The sequence below is a fragment of the Pelecanus crispus genome, chromosome 7 (assembly GCF_030463565.1).
Source record: "Pelecanus crispus isolate bPelCri1 chromosome 7, bPelCri1.pri, whole genome shotgun sequence".
Classification (NCBI taxonomy): Eukaryota; Metazoa; Chordata; class Aves; order Pelecaniformes; family Pelecanidae; genus Pelecanus; species Pelecanus crispus.
This window is the reverse complement of record NC_134649.1, coordinates 9,477,770-9,495,792: the sequence shown is the minus strand read 5'-3', so window position 1 is coordinate 9,495,792 and position 18,023 is coordinate 9,477,770. Positions and strand designations below refer to the sequence as shown.

General features: G+C 44.9%; 1 protein-coding gene across 1 annotated transcript in view; it reads right to left on the bottom strand.

The window, feature by feature from the left end:
• The window catches only part of FANCI (FA complementation group I), a 25,519-nt gene extending 7,496 nt beyond the window's left edge, over nucleotides 1-18,023 (bottom strand). The window contains exons 1-26 of the mRNA XM_075713418.1: nucleotides 17,940-18,023; nucleotides 17,732-17,804; nucleotides 17,012-17,142; nucleotides 16,448-16,604; nucleotides 16,310-16,367; nucleotides 15,670-15,711; nucleotides 15,058-15,181; nucleotides 14,060-14,145; nucleotides 13,752-13,884; nucleotides 13,396-13,488; nucleotides 12,742-12,878; nucleotides 11,745-11,925; nucleotides 11,070-11,157; nucleotides 10,374-10,504; nucleotides 9,652-9,722; nucleotides 8,654-8,768; nucleotides 8,146-8,268; nucleotides 6,974-7,042; nucleotides 5,619-5,720; nucleotides 4,599-4,784; nucleotides 4,383-4,504; nucleotides 3,824-3,988; nucleotides 3,092-3,271; nucleotides 1,598-1,761; nucleotides 1,120-1,196; nucleotides 547-663 (exon numbers count right to left, since the gene is read on the bottom strand). Of these exons, the coding sequence (XP_075569533.1) occupies nucleotides 547-663; nucleotides 1,120-1,196; nucleotides 1,598-1,761; nucleotides 3,092-3,271; nucleotides 3,824-3,988; nucleotides 4,383-4,504; nucleotides 4,599-4,784; nucleotides 5,619-5,720; nucleotides 6,974-7,042; nucleotides 8,146-8,268; nucleotides 8,654-8,768; nucleotides 9,652-9,722; nucleotides 10,374-10,504; nucleotides 11,070-11,157; nucleotides 11,745-11,925; nucleotides 12,742-12,878; nucleotides 13,396-13,488; nucleotides 13,752-13,884; nucleotides 14,060-14,145; nucleotides 15,058-15,181; nucleotides 15,670-15,711; nucleotides 16,310-16,367; nucleotides 16,448-16,604; nucleotides 17,012-17,142; nucleotides 17,732-17,804; nucleotides 17,940-18,023 (3,009 nt within the window). The remainder of the gene's footprint in view (nucleotides 1-546; nucleotides 664-1,119; nucleotides 1,197-1,597; nucleotides 1,762-3,091; nucleotides 3,272-3,823; nucleotides 3,989-4,382; nucleotides 4,505-4,598; nucleotides 4,785-5,618; nucleotides 5,721-6,973; nucleotides 7,043-8,145; nucleotides 8,269-8,653; nucleotides 8,769-9,651; nucleotides 9,723-10,373; nucleotides 10,505-11,069; nucleotides 11,158-11,744; nucleotides 11,926-12,741; nucleotides 12,879-13,395; nucleotides 13,489-13,751; nucleotides 13,885-14,059; nucleotides 14,146-15,057; nucleotides 15,182-15,669; nucleotides 15,712-16,309; nucleotides 16,368-16,447; nucleotides 16,605-17,011; nucleotides 17,143-17,731; nucleotides 17,805-17,939) is intronic.

Below are 18,023 nucleotides of genomic sequence, written 5' to 3'. Positions count from 1 at the left end.
GAGCGGCAGAGACAACGCACGATGAACGGACCCCAACCCCCTGCACTGCTCAGGGGGAGGAGGTAGAGAAAATCGGGAGTGAAGTGGAGCCCGGGAAGAAGGGAGGGGTGGGGGGAAGGTATTTTAAGATTTGGTTTTATTTCTCATTACCCTACACATGTTCTCACTCCTCTCTCCTACTCAGGTTTGATTGGTAATAAAGTAAACTGATTTTCCCCAAGTTGAGTCTGTTTTGCCCGTGGTGGTGATCGCTGAGTGATCTCCCTGTCCTTACCTCAGCTCATAAGCTTTTTCATTATATTTTCTCTCCCCTGTCCAGTTGAGAAGGGGAGTGATAAAGCGGCTTTGGTGGACACTTGGCATCCAGCCAGGGTCAAACCACCATGATAACGTAACAAAACTGTCACTTTGATATGGTGTGGTCTGCAGGAGAAGGCAGAACACACACACATGTCAAAGCCCTCAGATGTCAACCCAGTCTGATAATCTTCCCACACCTACAGCTACTACCCATATCCCTGCCACCCCATGAAGGTTGTGAAGTACCTGCTGAGAGGCTGGATCCAGGAGTTTGGACAAAGTGGAGAGAACTGTGATGAGTAACTGCGTTTCCTTGGAGTTGAAGTCATCTTCAGCACTGCTGAACTGGTTCACCAGGGACCTCTGATCATGAGAAGGAAAGAGTGTGCATGCTTGTTGCAGGGCCATTTTAAGAAGCAAATAGCCAGAAGCTGCAGCAGGTAAAGGAATCAGCAACAAGGAGAATGACAAACAATATAAAAAGAGGACTCTTCTAAAGATCGAGTGCTGGTTTTTGTTATGAGTGCTTACATAGAGGTCCACATATGATTCAGTGTGACTTTTACAATACTCTGGTAAGTTTATGCTGCACTGAAGGACCTTATAGCTCTGTAAATACATGTGCACTTCAATCCAGCTCTGCACAGTGCCCTGAAGAAGCTTTCCTTAGGGATCAGAAACTTTTCTGAACTGCCAGCGAATCAGTGTCACAGTGGCTATCACATACTCAATCCTGTGGTCAAGTAACAGAGAGCTAGCAGCATTTTCTGCCAGAATTACCAGTGCTTTGGAACACTTGCAGCACACAGTGGTACTTACCTGAAACTGTCGGATCTGGAAGGCAGCTTTGTCTGTGACATTAATATCCGTTTCTTCTGCGTCACCATCAGTAATATCTGGCAGAGACAGAGAGGTGCAGAAAAAAGCTAAATGCCAAGAGCAGAATACAGGATTTATTTCCAAAAGTGGGAAAGACTGCAACTGCTCACAGCTAGAGGAGGAATACAGACTGCAAAACCGTGGTGAGCACAAAAATGTGTTAAAGGCAAACTTCAAATAGATGAATGCTATATCAGACCCCAACTGTCCTCTGCTGACAGACTGAGAGCTCTATAAAAGCAGGTGAAGATATCTCTGGAACTTGTCTCTGGCATGAAAATCAATGCTACTAAGCCCACCTTGGTACTGAGAGACAAGGACCAGACCCCTCTCTCCACTTATGGATAAAGGGCACTGGGTCCCTAACAGCTAGAACACAAAGCCTGGAAACCAGAGCAGAATTGTACCACGTGCCTACCCAGGGCTCGCAGAAACTGGGGTATCCGGGCAGTGTACAGCTGCTGCACCGTGTTGAAGATCCGCAGTAAACCTTCCAAGCACAGAAGTGAAATGCTTTTGCCCTTCTTCTTCCCTGACTCTTCAACGACAGTGGGAATTGAAGTGTACCTCCAAAGCAGAACCCTAGGGGATGGGAGACGAGTTAACATCACATGCTCCAGTAAAGCTGGCTGCACAGTGCAAGAACTAGAACAGGGCTAATCACAGATTCTGCTCTTAGGATTGTATTTTTAATATAACTACATTGGAAGGTCTTTTTCCTATACGAAAGTGGAGGGAGAAGAGATCCATTTTTAAGAAGATCTTGTTTCAATGTCAGCAAAACAGCTACTGCATTCTTCCTGCACAGCTAAATAATTTAATTCCTTCCAGGTGCCAAGGGACCTTCCAATCCCATTTCAAGTCCATCTTTATACACTCATTTCTTCCACCTGGCTTTTCTTCTGTCTCAGACTACCCAAACGCTGACCACTGGTGTCAAATCTGTCAGTGACAAAAACCAGCTTTTCTCTTGGCAGTTTGAATCTGTGAAATGTCAGATATCTCTATAGCGCTCTATATAAATAGAATCAGAAAGGTAAAGGCAGGCAAAGCAAAGTGAAAAGCTTTAAGAAAGAAAAATTGTTTGGCCCAAAGAGGACTTTTCTATTTGTAGGCAAACACCTTTTTCCTGCTCCCCCAAGCCAACTTCTTCCCTTTTTTGTTCCCTCTCCTTTCTTCTCATTAGTTCTGTTGCCTGCATAGATGATCTTATTCTATTTCAATGTCCAATCACACAAAACATGTAGCTCACATGTAGTCCTAATGACTGCAACAAAAATAGCCTCTATTATTTGGGGTGAGGCACAAAATGGGCATTATTCATGGCAGAAGTAATTTGCATTTTGTGCTCTCTGCTGACTGGGATCTGAAAAGACCCTATGCAGATATGACCTAGATCCCAAAAGACAACTAGATGCTTAACATTCTTGGATTTCCAAAGGATTAGATGCATGAATGTCTTCAAGCATCTTGCATAAGTCCTAAACAAACATTTTCTAAAGCTTGTGTCCCTCTTACACCTGTTTTATACTGTAGCAAGAAGTGAATTTTAACTTCATTGCATCCCAGAGGCCTCAAGAATCCAGCCTGTAACCATCCTACCTCCTCTGTGACAATGAACAATGAGCAAAAAGTCAGAAAGAGGCTGAAAATGAGAGTTTGATGGCGTTTGGTTCTTCCAGGACAAGTACCATTATTAGAGCTCTATAACTCACTCTGGCACAGAAACTGTAGTGCCTCCACTTGATTTCTCAGGAGCAAAGAAAGGCAATGATCTCAACCCAGTAATAATAACTGTTTGAAACACTTATAGTCTGCATTCTTCTTTCAAAACCCTACCTGGGAATCAAAAATCCCCAAAATGCACCGCTGCTTTTTAGGGCTGATGTCTCCATGTGCCACAGTGACCCACCGTGTGATTTTGCAGAGGTTCTGAAACATCTTCTCAGGATTTTGTCCATCTGGTCCATCAGTTTGTCCTGTCTCCTCCAACTGCTGCACCTTCTGCAGAGCTACACTGACAGCATAGCGCTGGAACTCTGTGCTGGAGCGCAGAACCGCTAGGCTCTCCTCATGGCTTTGGGCATTGTCCCTGAAGAATCAAGAGCACTGTCAGAGAATTGAGGATGCACTGAAAAAGCACGGAGATGGCTTATGCGATTTAAAATCTAAATAAGCATTTACAAATAAAATAACTACCTAAATTCAGGGTGGAAAAGACCCTTTGTTTTGGTAGCTTGTAGTGAACACTCAGAGGATAGAGTTCCACCAGCCTTTCCAAAGGCATTAACAGACATGGTTTGAATTGATGTCCGGCTCTGTTCCATAGAGGACTGGAGCTCAAACACTGGAGTTTGTTGTCTGGGGAATGGCCCAGGACTGGAAGAGCCGAGACTCTCCAATGTCTTACAGGTCATAAGCAAGGTTCAGGAAAGCTGGTTTGTCCAATACCAGGAATTGCTCAGCTATGGCTCCTGCCTGGACTATGATGCCCTCCAGACAAGTGCTGTTACCACGCATGCTTTGTAAAGAAATGAAAATGCCTGTACCGTGTATGCAGTGCACAAGACAGTCAGCATGCAGACACCACAAAACCAGCTTGTGAATAGGCCTTAAAGCTTCTCCAGATATGACAGCTTCTCACCTGAACAGAGCTGTGAGCAGAGTAGATACAAAACCCATGGACAGGAAGCTCCGGGCAGTTTTGTTGCCCAAGGTAGATTTGTTCTTTCCAGCTTTCTCCTTCAGGATTTCAGAGAGTTTGTTGTAACATGTAAACAAGCCTAGGACATCCTCAAACTTGTTCTTACTGCAATAAAGTAGTAGAAAGCATTAATGAAGAAAAATCCAGTCTTACAGTTTCCCATTTGAAGCTTCAGTTGCCAGATTACACAATGGCTCTTTCTAAATGATAAAACCATGACATATGACATCTCCCCACCTCCCCAACAGTGTGTACCTCATCCATTCCTCTTTGACCTGCTCTTCTACAAAATGTCACATCCCATCTCCCACAACACACAACATTCTAAAGGAAGACACTCCCCACGGTTCTGTGAACGCCACACACACTCAGAAAGCATCATTCTGATTCTGTGTTGGCACTATTATCCTGTGCTTGCAATGAGTCTGTGTCCTGTACTCTGAAGAGCTAGGCACAGCGTAGCACAGCTAGCGCTGGAGGGTAAGACTTGATGTTTTACCTGAAATTCCCTACGTTGAAATTGTACTCAATCAGGACCTCACAAATTCCCATCACCTGGATGGCATAGATGTTATTCTTTACACCGACACCAGAAGACAGAGAAAAATCTGCTGATTTATCCTAAAAGGTAAAGGAAGCAAGTGAAAAATCTTTTAAAAACCTGACAAGAACTCAGTGTCGTCTTCCACTGAGTCAAACTGAAAATCTGATTTACCAGTTCAAAGTCTTCCAACTCGCTCTTGATCATGCGTCGTGTGACAGATTCTAGCATCTCTTCAAAGTTTTGCTCAAATCCCACATCCTCCTCCTCCTCCTCCTCATCATCTTCAGCTCCTTGGCATAGATGCACAGTGCTCTTATACCAGGCGAGACAGTGTTGGATACAGCAGAGCAGATGGGCCTGAAGGAAGCAGCCACACAGTCACACTCAGCCTTCTGGTTGGAGGTCACTGGCAGAAGCGGACACAGGCCAGTTGTTATAGTTACAGTTGGATGCAAAGAGCCATAGCTGCCATCAGAGGTTCATGTGAGTCTCAAGAATATGCCTTATTCCCAGAACAAGGGGGTCTGCAATCCTACACACAGCTCCCCAGTTCTAGCTTCAGACAATGTTGTCTGCCTGAGCTTGTCTATATGGGATGTAAAGACTTGACTCGCACTGCTCCCTCCACCCAGCTACCTCAACTGCTGAAGGAGATGGAAAGGGAATTTCCAAAAGGGCTCTCACTCTAGCTGCAGTGTCTGCTCCCTTCCTGGGTGTGCTACCACAGCACAGCATGGAAACTTCCTTAGGGGAAAACAAAGTGATTAATTTGAATTTGTTCCCTCGGAAATACAATGAATCGTTGTGGTCTCATCTCCAACAATTTCAAAGGAGCAAAACCAAAGCGCAGATTCTTCCCTCTGCTACACACACAGAGCATGACTATTTTACGTGGAATTCAGTTGAAGGAAGAGAAAAAAAAAAAGCCAGGGTGAGCTCAACAGAGGATAACAGAACTATGCTGTTCCTAGAGCATTTTTCACACAGGTCCCCAAAACACTTTGCTAGCTAGGGAGCTCTAATAGATAGTCTGAGGCAGGGGTAAGATGTCCAGCTCTATTGTCATTAAAAGAATTGCTCCAGGCTAGAAGAGGCTGAAGAAACACAAGGTATTCAGCTCATGTAGCAGCACAACTGAAATGCTATGGAACAGACAAGCTTGCAGCTGTGACCAGCCACTATAGCTCTTACCAGTGGTTCCTGCAGAAAGATTTGATCTCCTTGAGCCATAATACATCCCTCAAGTTTCAGTGGAGGCAGGAGGTCTGGCTGGGGCAAGTAATATTGCTTTATCTGTCATAGAAAACAAGAAATAAAAATAACCAGTTACTTTGTAACTAAGCCTCTTACGTTGTTTGAAAACAGAATACAATAATCTTTGTACTCCATTCTACAGAGCAAAAACTAGCACTGTGATAATGGGACTGTACATGTATGTGAGCCACATCACCTGCCCTACTAGTAATTAAAATCCCCTCTTGAGTTGCTTATGTACCTCTCAGCCACGACACGTCACTGCCCTAAAACAAGTTTATCTGACCACTTGCTGTTGTGTTGCCTCAACACGCAATGTCCCTTGCACTTCGCCTGCAGTGCTACCTACCCTTTAAACAGCGAGGAAAAGTAACTAATTCTGCTGCCCGTCACCTGTACTGAATGCTTGGCCCTGTTATGGCATCCAGCTTCCTGCCCTATGGGTACAGTTATGGAGGCTACACTTGGCATTAGAAGAAATCCATGAGAGACCATGCTTGCACCAATTCTTGGCTGTTTGGCACACCACAGGAAGGAGATATGCTCTGAGTACTGATATAGGAGAACCAAATAGGGGAAGTTATATATAAAATAAAGCTATAAAATTTTATACATTTACACCAAGTTCCCATTAAGTGCCCTCTGCTACCCAAAAGCTGCCTTGGCTCTGTTCATGCTCTCTTCTCAGACCCTATACTGTCATGGGAAAGCTGGAATTAGTCAGCATGAACTCTACGGATGATTAAAGGGAAGAAAATTACTTGTCTCAAAGAAAGCACTGCCTGTCCAGTGGATTGAGGAAATGTGATTGTCTTGTTGCCATGAGCAACACTGTTGGGCGATGACTTAATCCTCCTAGATCCTACACGGACTTGGGTATTCTCCCGATGGGAGGACAGCAATAATAATTATGGTGTCAGCACACATCCTTGGGGAAGTATGGGAGGGTAACTGCTGTGCACTGCTAAGGAACAGGGAGTGCACAAAGCACTTCTCTGGGCATCACACTTCTCACAGCATCTCAGAACTGAAGGGTTGGAAAGGGCTCCAAGAGATCCTTTCTCTTCTACCATGTGACAGGATATGAACCAGTCTCCAGATGTTTATCTAGTCTGCTCTCTCAGTATACCAGGGATTTGAACACCTCCTTAGAGAAGTGCCGCAGCACTTAAACATGTTTCCAGTGTAAGAGAGAACTATTTTCCCAACATTTAACCTGAATTGCTTGCTATACTGGTTGCAGTGCAGAATTCTTAGGGTCTCTGCAGCCACACCACAGAGCAGTACTTTACCTGGGACAAGAGTGTTTCCATTATAGAGCTGGCCAGCTGGGAGTTCCTGCGAAGGACATCATAAAAACCCTGAAGACAGGAAGGAAGGACAAGTTGGCTTACACAACAGAGAAAATGAACCACATGCATAATAAGTTGGTGTCGTACGACAGCAACGACGCTTTGGCACCACAAGGAACCATGAGGAAGTCAGAATGTGCTCAGTGTAAAACTCCATACCTGGCAAAGCAAAGGCACCACAGAAAGAAGGTATGAATCAGAAAGAGTATGAATTTCCTCACAGGGGCCCTCTCACAAGCTGTATCTCCCTAGCAGCGGTGGCATCAAGCCCAGAATGACTTTCACTGCTATTTAACACTAACACTAGATCCAACTTCAAACTGTGAAATCCTGCTTCAAAGGCAAAACAAGCCAGTGGGGAAACTGCAGGAGGCAAAAAATCCTTCAGAGAAAACTCAGTGGATGGATAAAGCAAGCACAAGTCTTACAGCAACATTGATGAACACACCCAAACCTTGCAGCTCACCAAAGGTCAGTCCAATCAAGTCAAGAAGGAACCAAAATCTCTGATCTGAAGAATTTTCCTTTTCTCAAGCTGGTACCCCATGGTTACGTCAGGAGCTAAGTTATGCACCCAAAACCGACTCTCTATATTAGGCCATTTGCCAAAAGAAATCTAAGGGGCAGACAAACCTTTATAGAAAGTTGCAAAAGGAAGAGGAGAAAAGATAGATCCCTGACGCAGTCTCTAAGGAATTTTCCCCATACTCTCCAGTCAGGGTTTTCTCTGGAGCCCATGACTGACTCCCAGCAACACTGCTCCCACCCAATGCCTGTTATAACACTACTCCCACTGGGCATCAAACATACTTCCCATTTCCTAGGTCACACCACAGGAAGAAAGACACTGACGCATTTTTGCTCTTAAGCAAAGTATGAGATGAGGAAGATACATCAATGTGTCTTTGGGCTTATAATGGCCCAAAAGAAAAAGAAGCAGAAGGATTGAAAAAAATTATAGTCCTTGGTACATGTGTCCCATGAAGAACATAACTGAGATGATAGGTTGTTTTCCACAATAATGTGATCATTATTTACCTGGAGCTACAGTAGAAGCAGACTACAGAAGAGCTAGTGGATGTTTAAACAGAGATTGAAGAAACTGTGTTTACCTCGTATAACATGAGTCGAACATCCGCTTGCTGGCTCAAACATCGCCTCAGGCTGCCCAGGATTTCAAGGCAGAAGGCCTCATTAGCTGCAGAATTATAGCAGGCATGAACATCTGCCTGGACCTGAGAGGGAATATCAGTCACGTTATACTGGTTACAATTCTCAAATATCACAACACAGAAGCAAGGTGATAAGGGGTCTGCCCCTAAACAATCACTGAAACAGTCCTTAGCATTCTGCCAGGCTCTTTATCATTATCATGGAGCACTGTAAATGCTCCCCAGAATACTGGTGGTGTAAGAGAGAATGGCCCTGAAAAGCAACATCCCTATGCCAGCTTCACTTTGCACATTGCATTTCCCAAAGCTTTGCTTCCAGGACTAAACCTTCCTGAAGTTATATTTCTATTTTGGGGAAACACTCCACTCTTGAGTTGTTCCAAACAGTGCATATTAGACATGAGACTGTCTCATATGTCCACACTGGGGACTGCAGAACAGCACTTACCTGAGTGGCACCAATGGCCTGGCTGCACTGGGAAGAGGTCAAGCTGCCCAGAACCTTAAAATTTCTTAACAGAAGCAAAAAGCCAGCAACCGCAGCTTTACGAGCATCGAGCTGCCTGTGAGTCAGGGGAAGAAAAAAGAAGCGTAAGGAAAGATGGAAGCAAGAATCTCAGAAGTAAATAAAAGATCAACTCAGCAATGAAAAAGGGTCCACAAACACAGAGTGACTGTACCCAGTGGAACTATATTCCCAAAGAGGGCAGCATAGTCCCAAGTAGTTAAGAACATGGCAGTTTGCTGGGAACTCCCTTGTTCTACACTCTCACAACATTCAATTTCCTTTCTGTCCTTGCAATGCTCACACTGAGGGAGAGCTCCAGGCCAAGACCCAAGCACTAAAAGTCCCCTGAAAACTGGAATGGTAGTCTCACAGAGCTCAGAGTTGGAAAATTCCTCACAAAAAGCTGGTGTTTTGCTTTGCTCACCGAAACTCCAGGTCTTTCCCAAGACCAAGTCCCTTGCCTTGAATAATAATGCTAAATTATGAATTCTGTATTCATAACCAGGCAGCCAATGCCCAACAAAATCCAGTCTACAACCATAGCATTATGAAGACAGCAGGATGGTTTGCTCAGAGCATTACCAAGACAATAAGCCTGCTTCTCTACCACCTTGTAAGGGATCAGAGGGAAGGTGGCAGCTCAGCATTCTGCTCAGTGGTTCCTTCCAGACTCTCCCTAGCATCTGGATGTACTCAGCTGTGTAGACACACATTGGAATTGGTTTTAATTTTGCCTACTTATTTGGAGCTCCCAACAGCTTAGGAACTGCTGGGAACTCCCTTACAGTCCTAGGCTAAAGAGATAGGAGATGTCACCATCTAGTTATGGAAAGAATATAGTAAGAAGACACTTAGCCAAAACAAACAAAAAATACTTTTGCTCCAAAACCATAAATGAACTGTAGAAATTGTTTCAAAGAATCCCCTTCCCAGCTTACCTGGAAAAGATAGCTTTTTGGAGAACAAGTATCAGGGAGTCCCTCACTGACATGCTGACTTTGAGCAGAGGCTGGAAAGGAAGATACACTTTGGAGAGAAAAGCACTAAGGCATGCCAAGCCCTTGGGGCATATGAGCTCATCTTCCTCAGGCCCATCTGGCCCTGCATTTGCAATATTGTCATCAGTACAGTAGGAGAACCAAAACATTTTAAAACAATATAAAATTAAACCCAGAGAGCTGTAGCAATGAGACACCTGAGCAGGTTAGTAAGGAGACAGTGCAAGGGTTTGGGAGAAGAACTGTTATCCCCAGATTGGACGAAGCAGGTAGAAGTTTAACGCCAGTGCAATATCTCAGCCCAGGCAAAGAGAAATACTGACATGGAGCTTGGAAGGAGAAAAATCAACATGACAGCTACAGCTGTTCAGCTAAACACCGTACACTTAGTTTACAGTGTGCAGCATCTGGGTATCTTCCAGATGAAAGGTCAGCACAGAGCAGTTTTGGTACCGTGCCAGACCGCACCATATGCTTTTTGCTAGAGGGCACATGCAAATCCATGCTTGAAGAACAGTTCCATGCTACACTGAACAACCTATAGCAGAATATGAAGGTTTATTTTATGAGGAGGGTTATTAGATCATGCATATAATTATGGCCTAAAGCTGTCACTGGAACTAAACTAGCAAGGATATTCACGGAAAAATGCAAAGCTTTACCTGTACTGCCCGGAGGAGCCCTTGCACTGTGTCAATGGGCAGAAACGACAAATTGTCAAAGGTCTCTGTGACTTTGGAGGATGAAGTCTGAAGCACAAGAGGAGCAGACACAACAATATTGGACAGCAAGTCTGAAAAATAAAAGAACAAAAGGAGCAGCTACTGCCAAGGAGCCAGAAAAGTCTGAGCAAAAGACGTCTACAGAGCTCACAATTAGAGAATAATCAAAGCCCTCCCATTACGTGGAGAGGTCGTGATAGGATGAATGTAAAAAATCTGAGCTCTGCTGCAGGCACAAAGTGTAAAACACTCACAGCCCGGCTGCAGGGCCTCACCCCACCAGAGGGCACCGAGGTATAAGAGAAGAGGCTGCAGCATTGACATCTCAGCAGCCCCAGCAATTCCCAAGCACCTGCCCAAAGACAAGGAGGAAGGCAAGGCTAGGAATGTGTAACACGTTACTGACTGATGGATACCAACTTTGCGTGCGTCAGCTGTTCCATGGCAACTGCCTGCAAACATGTTTTCACCTGTGATGAATACAAGGTAATCTGATGCAGCTGACACCTCAGTAAGAGGGGAAGGAACAACTGATTTTCTTGGCTTCAGGTCACTTCAGCAGGAACTTGTTCTGAGAAGCTACGTTCTGAGTGTCCACAGAGCAGGACACATTTCTCTCTTTCTCTTTCCTGTTACCTATGAAGTGGCTGACAGGAGATGCTGCTTTTGTGAGGACTCTGTTCAGGACCTGCTCAAGAATATCACTTCTGATGGGCTCATGAACCTGAAATGAGAAAGTACAAGAAATAAAGATCAAACCTTACATAAATTTAAGATATTCCTGTACATCAGAGCACAGGCATTGTGCAGTACAAAGCAAATCCAGAGCTGAAAGTTAAGCTGGGACTGGTTGACAGAAGTCCGCTTTCAGCTAAATACACACAGACCGATTCAGGTTTCATCCCAGTCCAATCAGAACTAGCACATCAGAGACACACACACAGTACACGCGGAACATAATGGGTCAAATGGTCTGTGGGATGCAAGTTTACCACTTCAGTGATGATGCTGATTTCAATCCCACTTCTGACAGATTTTCTTTGTACCTCTGAATTTCTCTACCTTCTCTGCAGTTTCTTGGAAACTGTAACAGGGATTACACAGGTATTGTGGTAGTTGGAACAGATTAGGACTTTATGAAGATGACTTCTTTCAGATGGACAGGGGCAAATAGGAGACTAAATCTAGTATTGTTTGTATAACACTCATGAGGGATACAGCAGGCAAGGTTTTGACACCATTTACCATGAGAGAATAAGATGACAGTTCCCTTCCCCCCGCAAAAAAAACCTTCTCCAAACCATATACTACCTTAAATGTTTCCAGCAGGATACTTGCTCCCAGTCTGCAAGCCTGCTGGGCTGGCATTTTTGAAAGGCCATAACTGGTATCAGCAGCTTTTCCTCCAAAGGGCTTTTTCGGTTCATATGATTCCATTAGGCTGAAGCCAAGATCCACCAGGCCCTGAGTAACATGGTCCCAGCCAAATGCACTGAAGAAAACATTAAACAGACCAGGAAAGAAACAACTTACTCACAGAAGAGGTTTAGATTAGAGCAGTCTAAAGTAAAATCTTCCACAGTCATTCCAGGGTACAAAGCAGCAATGAGAGGTGCCTGATCACACCAGGGAAGATGCATCCTTCACGACCCCATATCTGTCTTTAGGCTGAGGGGCAGGTGCTCAGCACAACATGTCTTGCAGTCCTGGTTCTCCAACCATCAGACTTCCTTTCAAGTCCAAAGGTTTCCTCGCTATGGGATGTGCACTGAGGTCTGACCTGAACGTGACAGTAGGCTACAGTCAGGATGCACAAATATCCTACTGATCCTAAGACCTTCAAGTCAGAGAGAAAGACAGAAGGGGATGGCTCACATCAAACTAAATGACAACTGGTGACAGATCACAGACCTATCCCACAGGATGATTAAAGGACTAACCATGTCAGGGAAGAAAACAGTGAAGCCATCACTCATCCCTTGATCAGAACACAAACTACAGCTGGCAGCATGACTCATACTGTCAGCTGCTTTACCAGTGAGAAACAGATAGGGTCCTGATCAGTTTAGTCCTTTGTATCACCAGATGCCAAGACTTGAGGTAGAGGGGGCAGATTTATACAGCTGCATTTTTTTTTGCTTTTTTTAATTCACCAATAGAAAACTGGGATAACAACTTTGAATTTTGACGCTGTTCCCTGCTGGCACCTGGTCAGCAGTATTTAGCACCCCAGAGCATTCTAGCAAGGCTGAAACTCTCCCTCTCCCAAAGCCCTTTGAGTGTTCTGCAGCACATGGCAACAACTCACCTATTTTTCACCACTTCCAGAATTACAGTGGTTACATCATATTGTTGAGGAAACAAATCCTGCAGAAACTTGGAGGCCTGAAGGAACTGCAGGTCCTTGCAGCTTCTTGTGATTGATGTTTTCAAGAAATCAAATATCTGGAACATAAAATCATTGAGTGTGAGGAAATGATCTTTGAAATGGGACCTGTATAGTCTTGGGTATGTTCCAGTAAGAGCATCAGCCAGAGCACAAGTTCCAGTACACCCTGGAATCTTAAAATCCACGCCAAAAATCTTAACTCACTTCTTTCTCAGGACAAATACACCAACCTCATTAAGTGCCTCAAGGAGGGTAACCTGCTGCCAGATGCTCTTCAGGTGGCTACCACAGAGCCAAAACATTAAAAAAAAGAAAACATTGCTTTTCTTCTCATCCTACAATACCAACCCACAAGAATCACAACTCTGGAAAATTCTGATATTGCTCTGGGCTCTTTTATGGTGTTCAGTAAACTACAGCGTACCAATGACCTAACTGCCTCCCCACGAGCATCCTGAAACCATTTTAAACCTAATTCTGATGGGACTATGACCTAACCATGCTTCCTTTCCTTTACAAGGAGTGTAGTGTACATCCCCATGGAAGTTCTCTGCAAGCTTATCACCCACATACCTGCTCTTGCAGTCTGTGCTTTACTGCAACTGATAGCAAAAGAGCCACGCTGAAGGGACACAGGGCTTTACCAGGGTCCTTCTGTTGCTCAGTCTAGAAAATAGCAAACAACAGTCAGAAAGTTTATCTTCAACTGTAGTGTCCCGCAAGTTCAGGGAAGCTATCAGGCCCATATCACGCTGCTGTCGTGGTGTAGAAAGGGACGTCTCTTCAAACATATCATAGCATATCATAGTTAAAGTGATCACAACTGAGATCATAAAAATTATTAAATCCCTTCTACAGATAATCAATTAAGCTTTAAAAACCATGCTTCAATATCTTCAAGAACAGTGCCTGCTCCATCTTTGTCGTACCTTTAGATGTCTGATCAGTTCCTCACTTAGGTCCTGATCCAGGTTGATAACAGAAACAATATGGAGAATAACAGTGCCTTCCACATAGCGGAGCTGGTCTAGGGGCATTGTGGCTACCTCAAGGTCCACTGATCTGTAAGGTTTATCAGAAAAAACCAAGCCATCCAAAGCCATAAATTATTTCCTATGTATCAAGGAGGACGTAATTGTACAAGGTTTAACAATTCAAATTCAAGGAGCTCTGGGCAGGACCAGGGTGACTACAAATACCCAGGTAGTAAAGAAAGGGGATGACACGGAGAACTTACTGTGGAACCCTCTGTTCTTCCTTTTGTCTCTTATCCAACTGATTGAAAAAACTGATGATTCCTTCTAAAACAGTCTTCTTACTGCCCTGCAAGGCAGGACATTACATTAAGCCACTGCAGGGTCTGCAGCATCCCAGAGAACTACACTCTATTCCCACACCAATTACAAATGTCATGGTATCCTTCACTTCCCTTCATAAATCACTGAGGTGGGGAAGGACTCCTGTGTGGCTCATTTCCATCTTAAGTGACTGGTTTAGTTTGCGTTTTTCTTTTGACGGCACTTATCAAAGAGTTGGAAGAAGCTGAAGCTCTCAGCTATTTTTTTTTTTAAAGTAGTTATTAATTAGAAGGAATCCTTTATGTTATAATCAATTAGGGAGGCTTTCAAACTCCTAACTTTAAATCTAACATTACGTTTTGGCCAGTGGACCCAAACGACCTCCTGTAACACACATGTAATTTGTCTTTGACTGGATCATTTTGACGTTGACTCGGTCACAAATGAAGCAAGCAAAAGAGCCAGATCACCCTGTCAAAGGGCAGAGATGTCACTGGCAGCCTCTGCTTGCAGGAAGAGCACAAGAGATGAGACATTTCCAGCACAAGTCAGACTACAACCCAGAAGACAGTCATACTGCATGAGCTGTTATTATAGTGTGCAGACCACAGAGAGTGAGCAAAACCACAGTTAAGAACACTGGAAAAAAACAATCCTCTCTGCTGCCTGCCAGGTCTGTGCTCATCCCTTATTTCCCAAAGGTCTCCTTTCCCCACAAGGAAGATGAAGATTATATCTTCCTGTGAGCAGTCAGCTTCTTCAGGGTAGAGGGAGTTAGAGAAAAAGAACCTACTGATATCCTGCTGTGTCCTGCTCCCCACAGCAAAGTTTGGGAACAATCGCAATCCCCACCAAAATCCAGCCTATAGCTCAGTCTGTACACATTTTTTTCTCATGGTATATGCTTAGGGGGAGGCCACGTCCCATGAGCTTTTACCTTTGCAGAAAGCAGCAGCAGCTGATAGACCAGAGGGGGAATTTCCTGCAGGTCTAATTTGGAGAACATCCGAAGAACCTTTTCCACCACAAACTGCAGCTCCTCTCCTGATAGTGGAATATCCCTGTTGAATCAAAGATGCAGTCTAATAATTTTCACTAATTTCCTTCAGAATCTCACAGCAGAGTCAACCCATAGCTAGACAAAGGGTCCTAATGTACCAACAGGCAGCAAATGCTCCCAGAGTCCTCACCAGAAGCAGTTGCCACAGATCCCTCAATACCCTACCACTGTCCCAGGACACTCTTCAACTGTTGGTGCTTAGATCTCCTTCACATTATGCTTGTTCATTAACGTATTGTTAATTTGCCAAGGCTCACTCACATGGAATAAAAACCACAGTGCCACACCCAGTCTCTGAGGCATGCCTGCCCAGCTGCTTTTTGTATCCAAATGGATCTGATGTGGATGTTCTTCGACTCAACCATCCACAAGGCTGTGCCTGGTATGGTCAGACCTACTGTTCGTACGTGCCCCAAACTACAAGTGAAATAGGACATGGGCATGACTGCAGCACAAGAAAGTGTTGATGTTGAAGGTAAAAGGAATTACCTGAACATGTTGGCAAGATGTATTACACTCCGAGGATCCCACCTGGTAAAACAAAAATACGTTGGAAAATTGAGAGCAAGCAGAATTATCGTTTATCCCTTCCCTCCTCGTACACAATTATTCAATGTCACCATTTCCCTGTTACATTCTGATATTAAGACTAAAAGCCAAATTTCCACCAGAAGTCACCACTGCCACCCTAACCACCCAGACTTAGAACACTCCAAACTGCCCCTGTCCCCACAATAACAAATAACCAAAAAAGGAATAAAAACAAGTGCTTCCTGAGACCAATTCATGCAACACCATTACAAGACTGGGGAACAGGGTGTTCCCTTGCCTTCCCAGCCAGAGAAGACACTGTCACAGAGGACACAGATTCAAAGATGATAGAACAGGACACAGACAGTGATGTCCAGCTCATCATGATGTCTTTTTCAAAGCACAACATGAAACACACTGTTTTGCCATGTAACTAAGAGGATGTTGGGGCTACAGACACACTTAGCAACTGCAGATTTAGCCCCCGCTGTACCCGTACGGTATCACAGGGAATTCTGTAAAAGGCTCAAATAGAGCTAAGTACTGATTGATCTTTAAACGGACTAAAGGATGGTGGAGCTGGCAGAGATGTACGTACTTGCTGGAGCAGAGGGTATTTATCAGCTGTTTCTTAAACTCTTCCCCATTCAGTTCACCTGAAAAAGCAAAAGTCTTTTAGGAGCCAATTCCAGAGGATGGGAGGACAGGCTGGGGAAAAGGAACTTAGAGGGGTTACCTTTCCCATAAGCCAGGCTCTCCTTCGAACTGGCCAACGCAGTGAGAACAGTGGAAAACAACTCCAAGGATTTCCCGTTAGACAGGCTGCCGCCTTTAATAACATCAACAAACAGGGTGGCAAGCTCAGCCAATGCATGGCCTGGCAGCTGGCGAGCCTGGGAGAAGACACAATAACACGAAAGAGCCTGAGGCAGCACACAGGAGAATTCCACATACACATCCAAACCATCACCAGAAACCAGCAAAGGACAACATTTCTTACAGTGAAATGTTCCCCTAAAAGGGGAATTCACCCCCAAGACTGTCATACTGTCATTTATAGAACAGAGCAGTAAATCAAGTTGATGTAATTATAGGTTTGGAATTTTGAGTCTGGGTATAATTATCCAAAGATAACCACATTTACACACACAGCAAATTCCAACACCAGCTAACTTAATCCAGGGCAGATCCATGGAAAGGACACAACTCATTTTGTTCAGTGGCCTAGTGAAGTATCTCAGTCTACATATGAAATGATACCCAGCAGACCCCAGGAAAGCCCACCCAAAGGAGCTTCTACCTCCAGCATCAGCAGTCCTATGATTTCAGATGCCTTGCCCAAATGCAGGTCCCCTGACTCCACTAGCGGGACACAGTGCTTGTAAATCTGAAGCCTCCTGAGAACACCACTTTGCTGGGAACAAGGGGAGCCTTGTAACGAGAAAATAAAGAAAACAAAGAATGGAAAAAAAGTTATGCAAGTAACATGTTGCTAAACAAGAGGAAATTAGCAGGGCTAGACTGTCATCTGACTGCAACTCTCCATTTTATCTATCTGACAAAACAGATAAAAAACAGAGCACAGGAAATGAGGATTTCTTGGATAAAACAGCTGAAACACTCAACCCTGTTATCACACCCTGTGGTTCACTCAACCTGCTGCCTGAGATAAGGAAGTGCCAAAATGTTGAGAAGAATCAGCTTGGCAATTAAGCTTCAGCTGGCCAGCTCAGTTCTACTCCAAGGTACCCAAGAGCTCCCAAAAGTAAAGCCCACTTACAACAGGCTCATTACAAATGTATTAGTCCGGTTTCCTATTTCCCGTATTTATTTTTGGATGTCGCATTTCCCTGTGACAGCCCTGACTGGCTAATTCTTACCAGAAGTGACTCTTCCTTGTTCTGCTGACCACTTCACCCAGCCAGCCTGTAACCCACCGGCCCATCGGCAATCAGCAGGGCTGGGGGCACAGTCCCCCTCCCCAGCCACCCCCCCAAAGCGCAGCTCGGAGATCACCCACCTTTGAAGATCCCTCTTAGCAAAGCTGCCGTCTCCCGCCCCTTCAGGGCCTGCCTCGTCACCATATCGCCCAGCTGCAAAGAGAAGGGGACGCTCTGAGCTGCACTTCACCCAAGGCCTCCCGAGGAGAAGCCGCCTCCGCCCGCCTGACAGGGCCCGGCAGCGCACCCCCCGCTCCCCGCACACAGGGCCCGGCCCGCGGGGCGCACCTCGCCCTCCCCCAGGCTCTGCAGGGCCTCCTGGAGCCGCTCGGGGCCCTCCTCGGCCGCCAGCGCCAGGATGCGCTGGGCCAT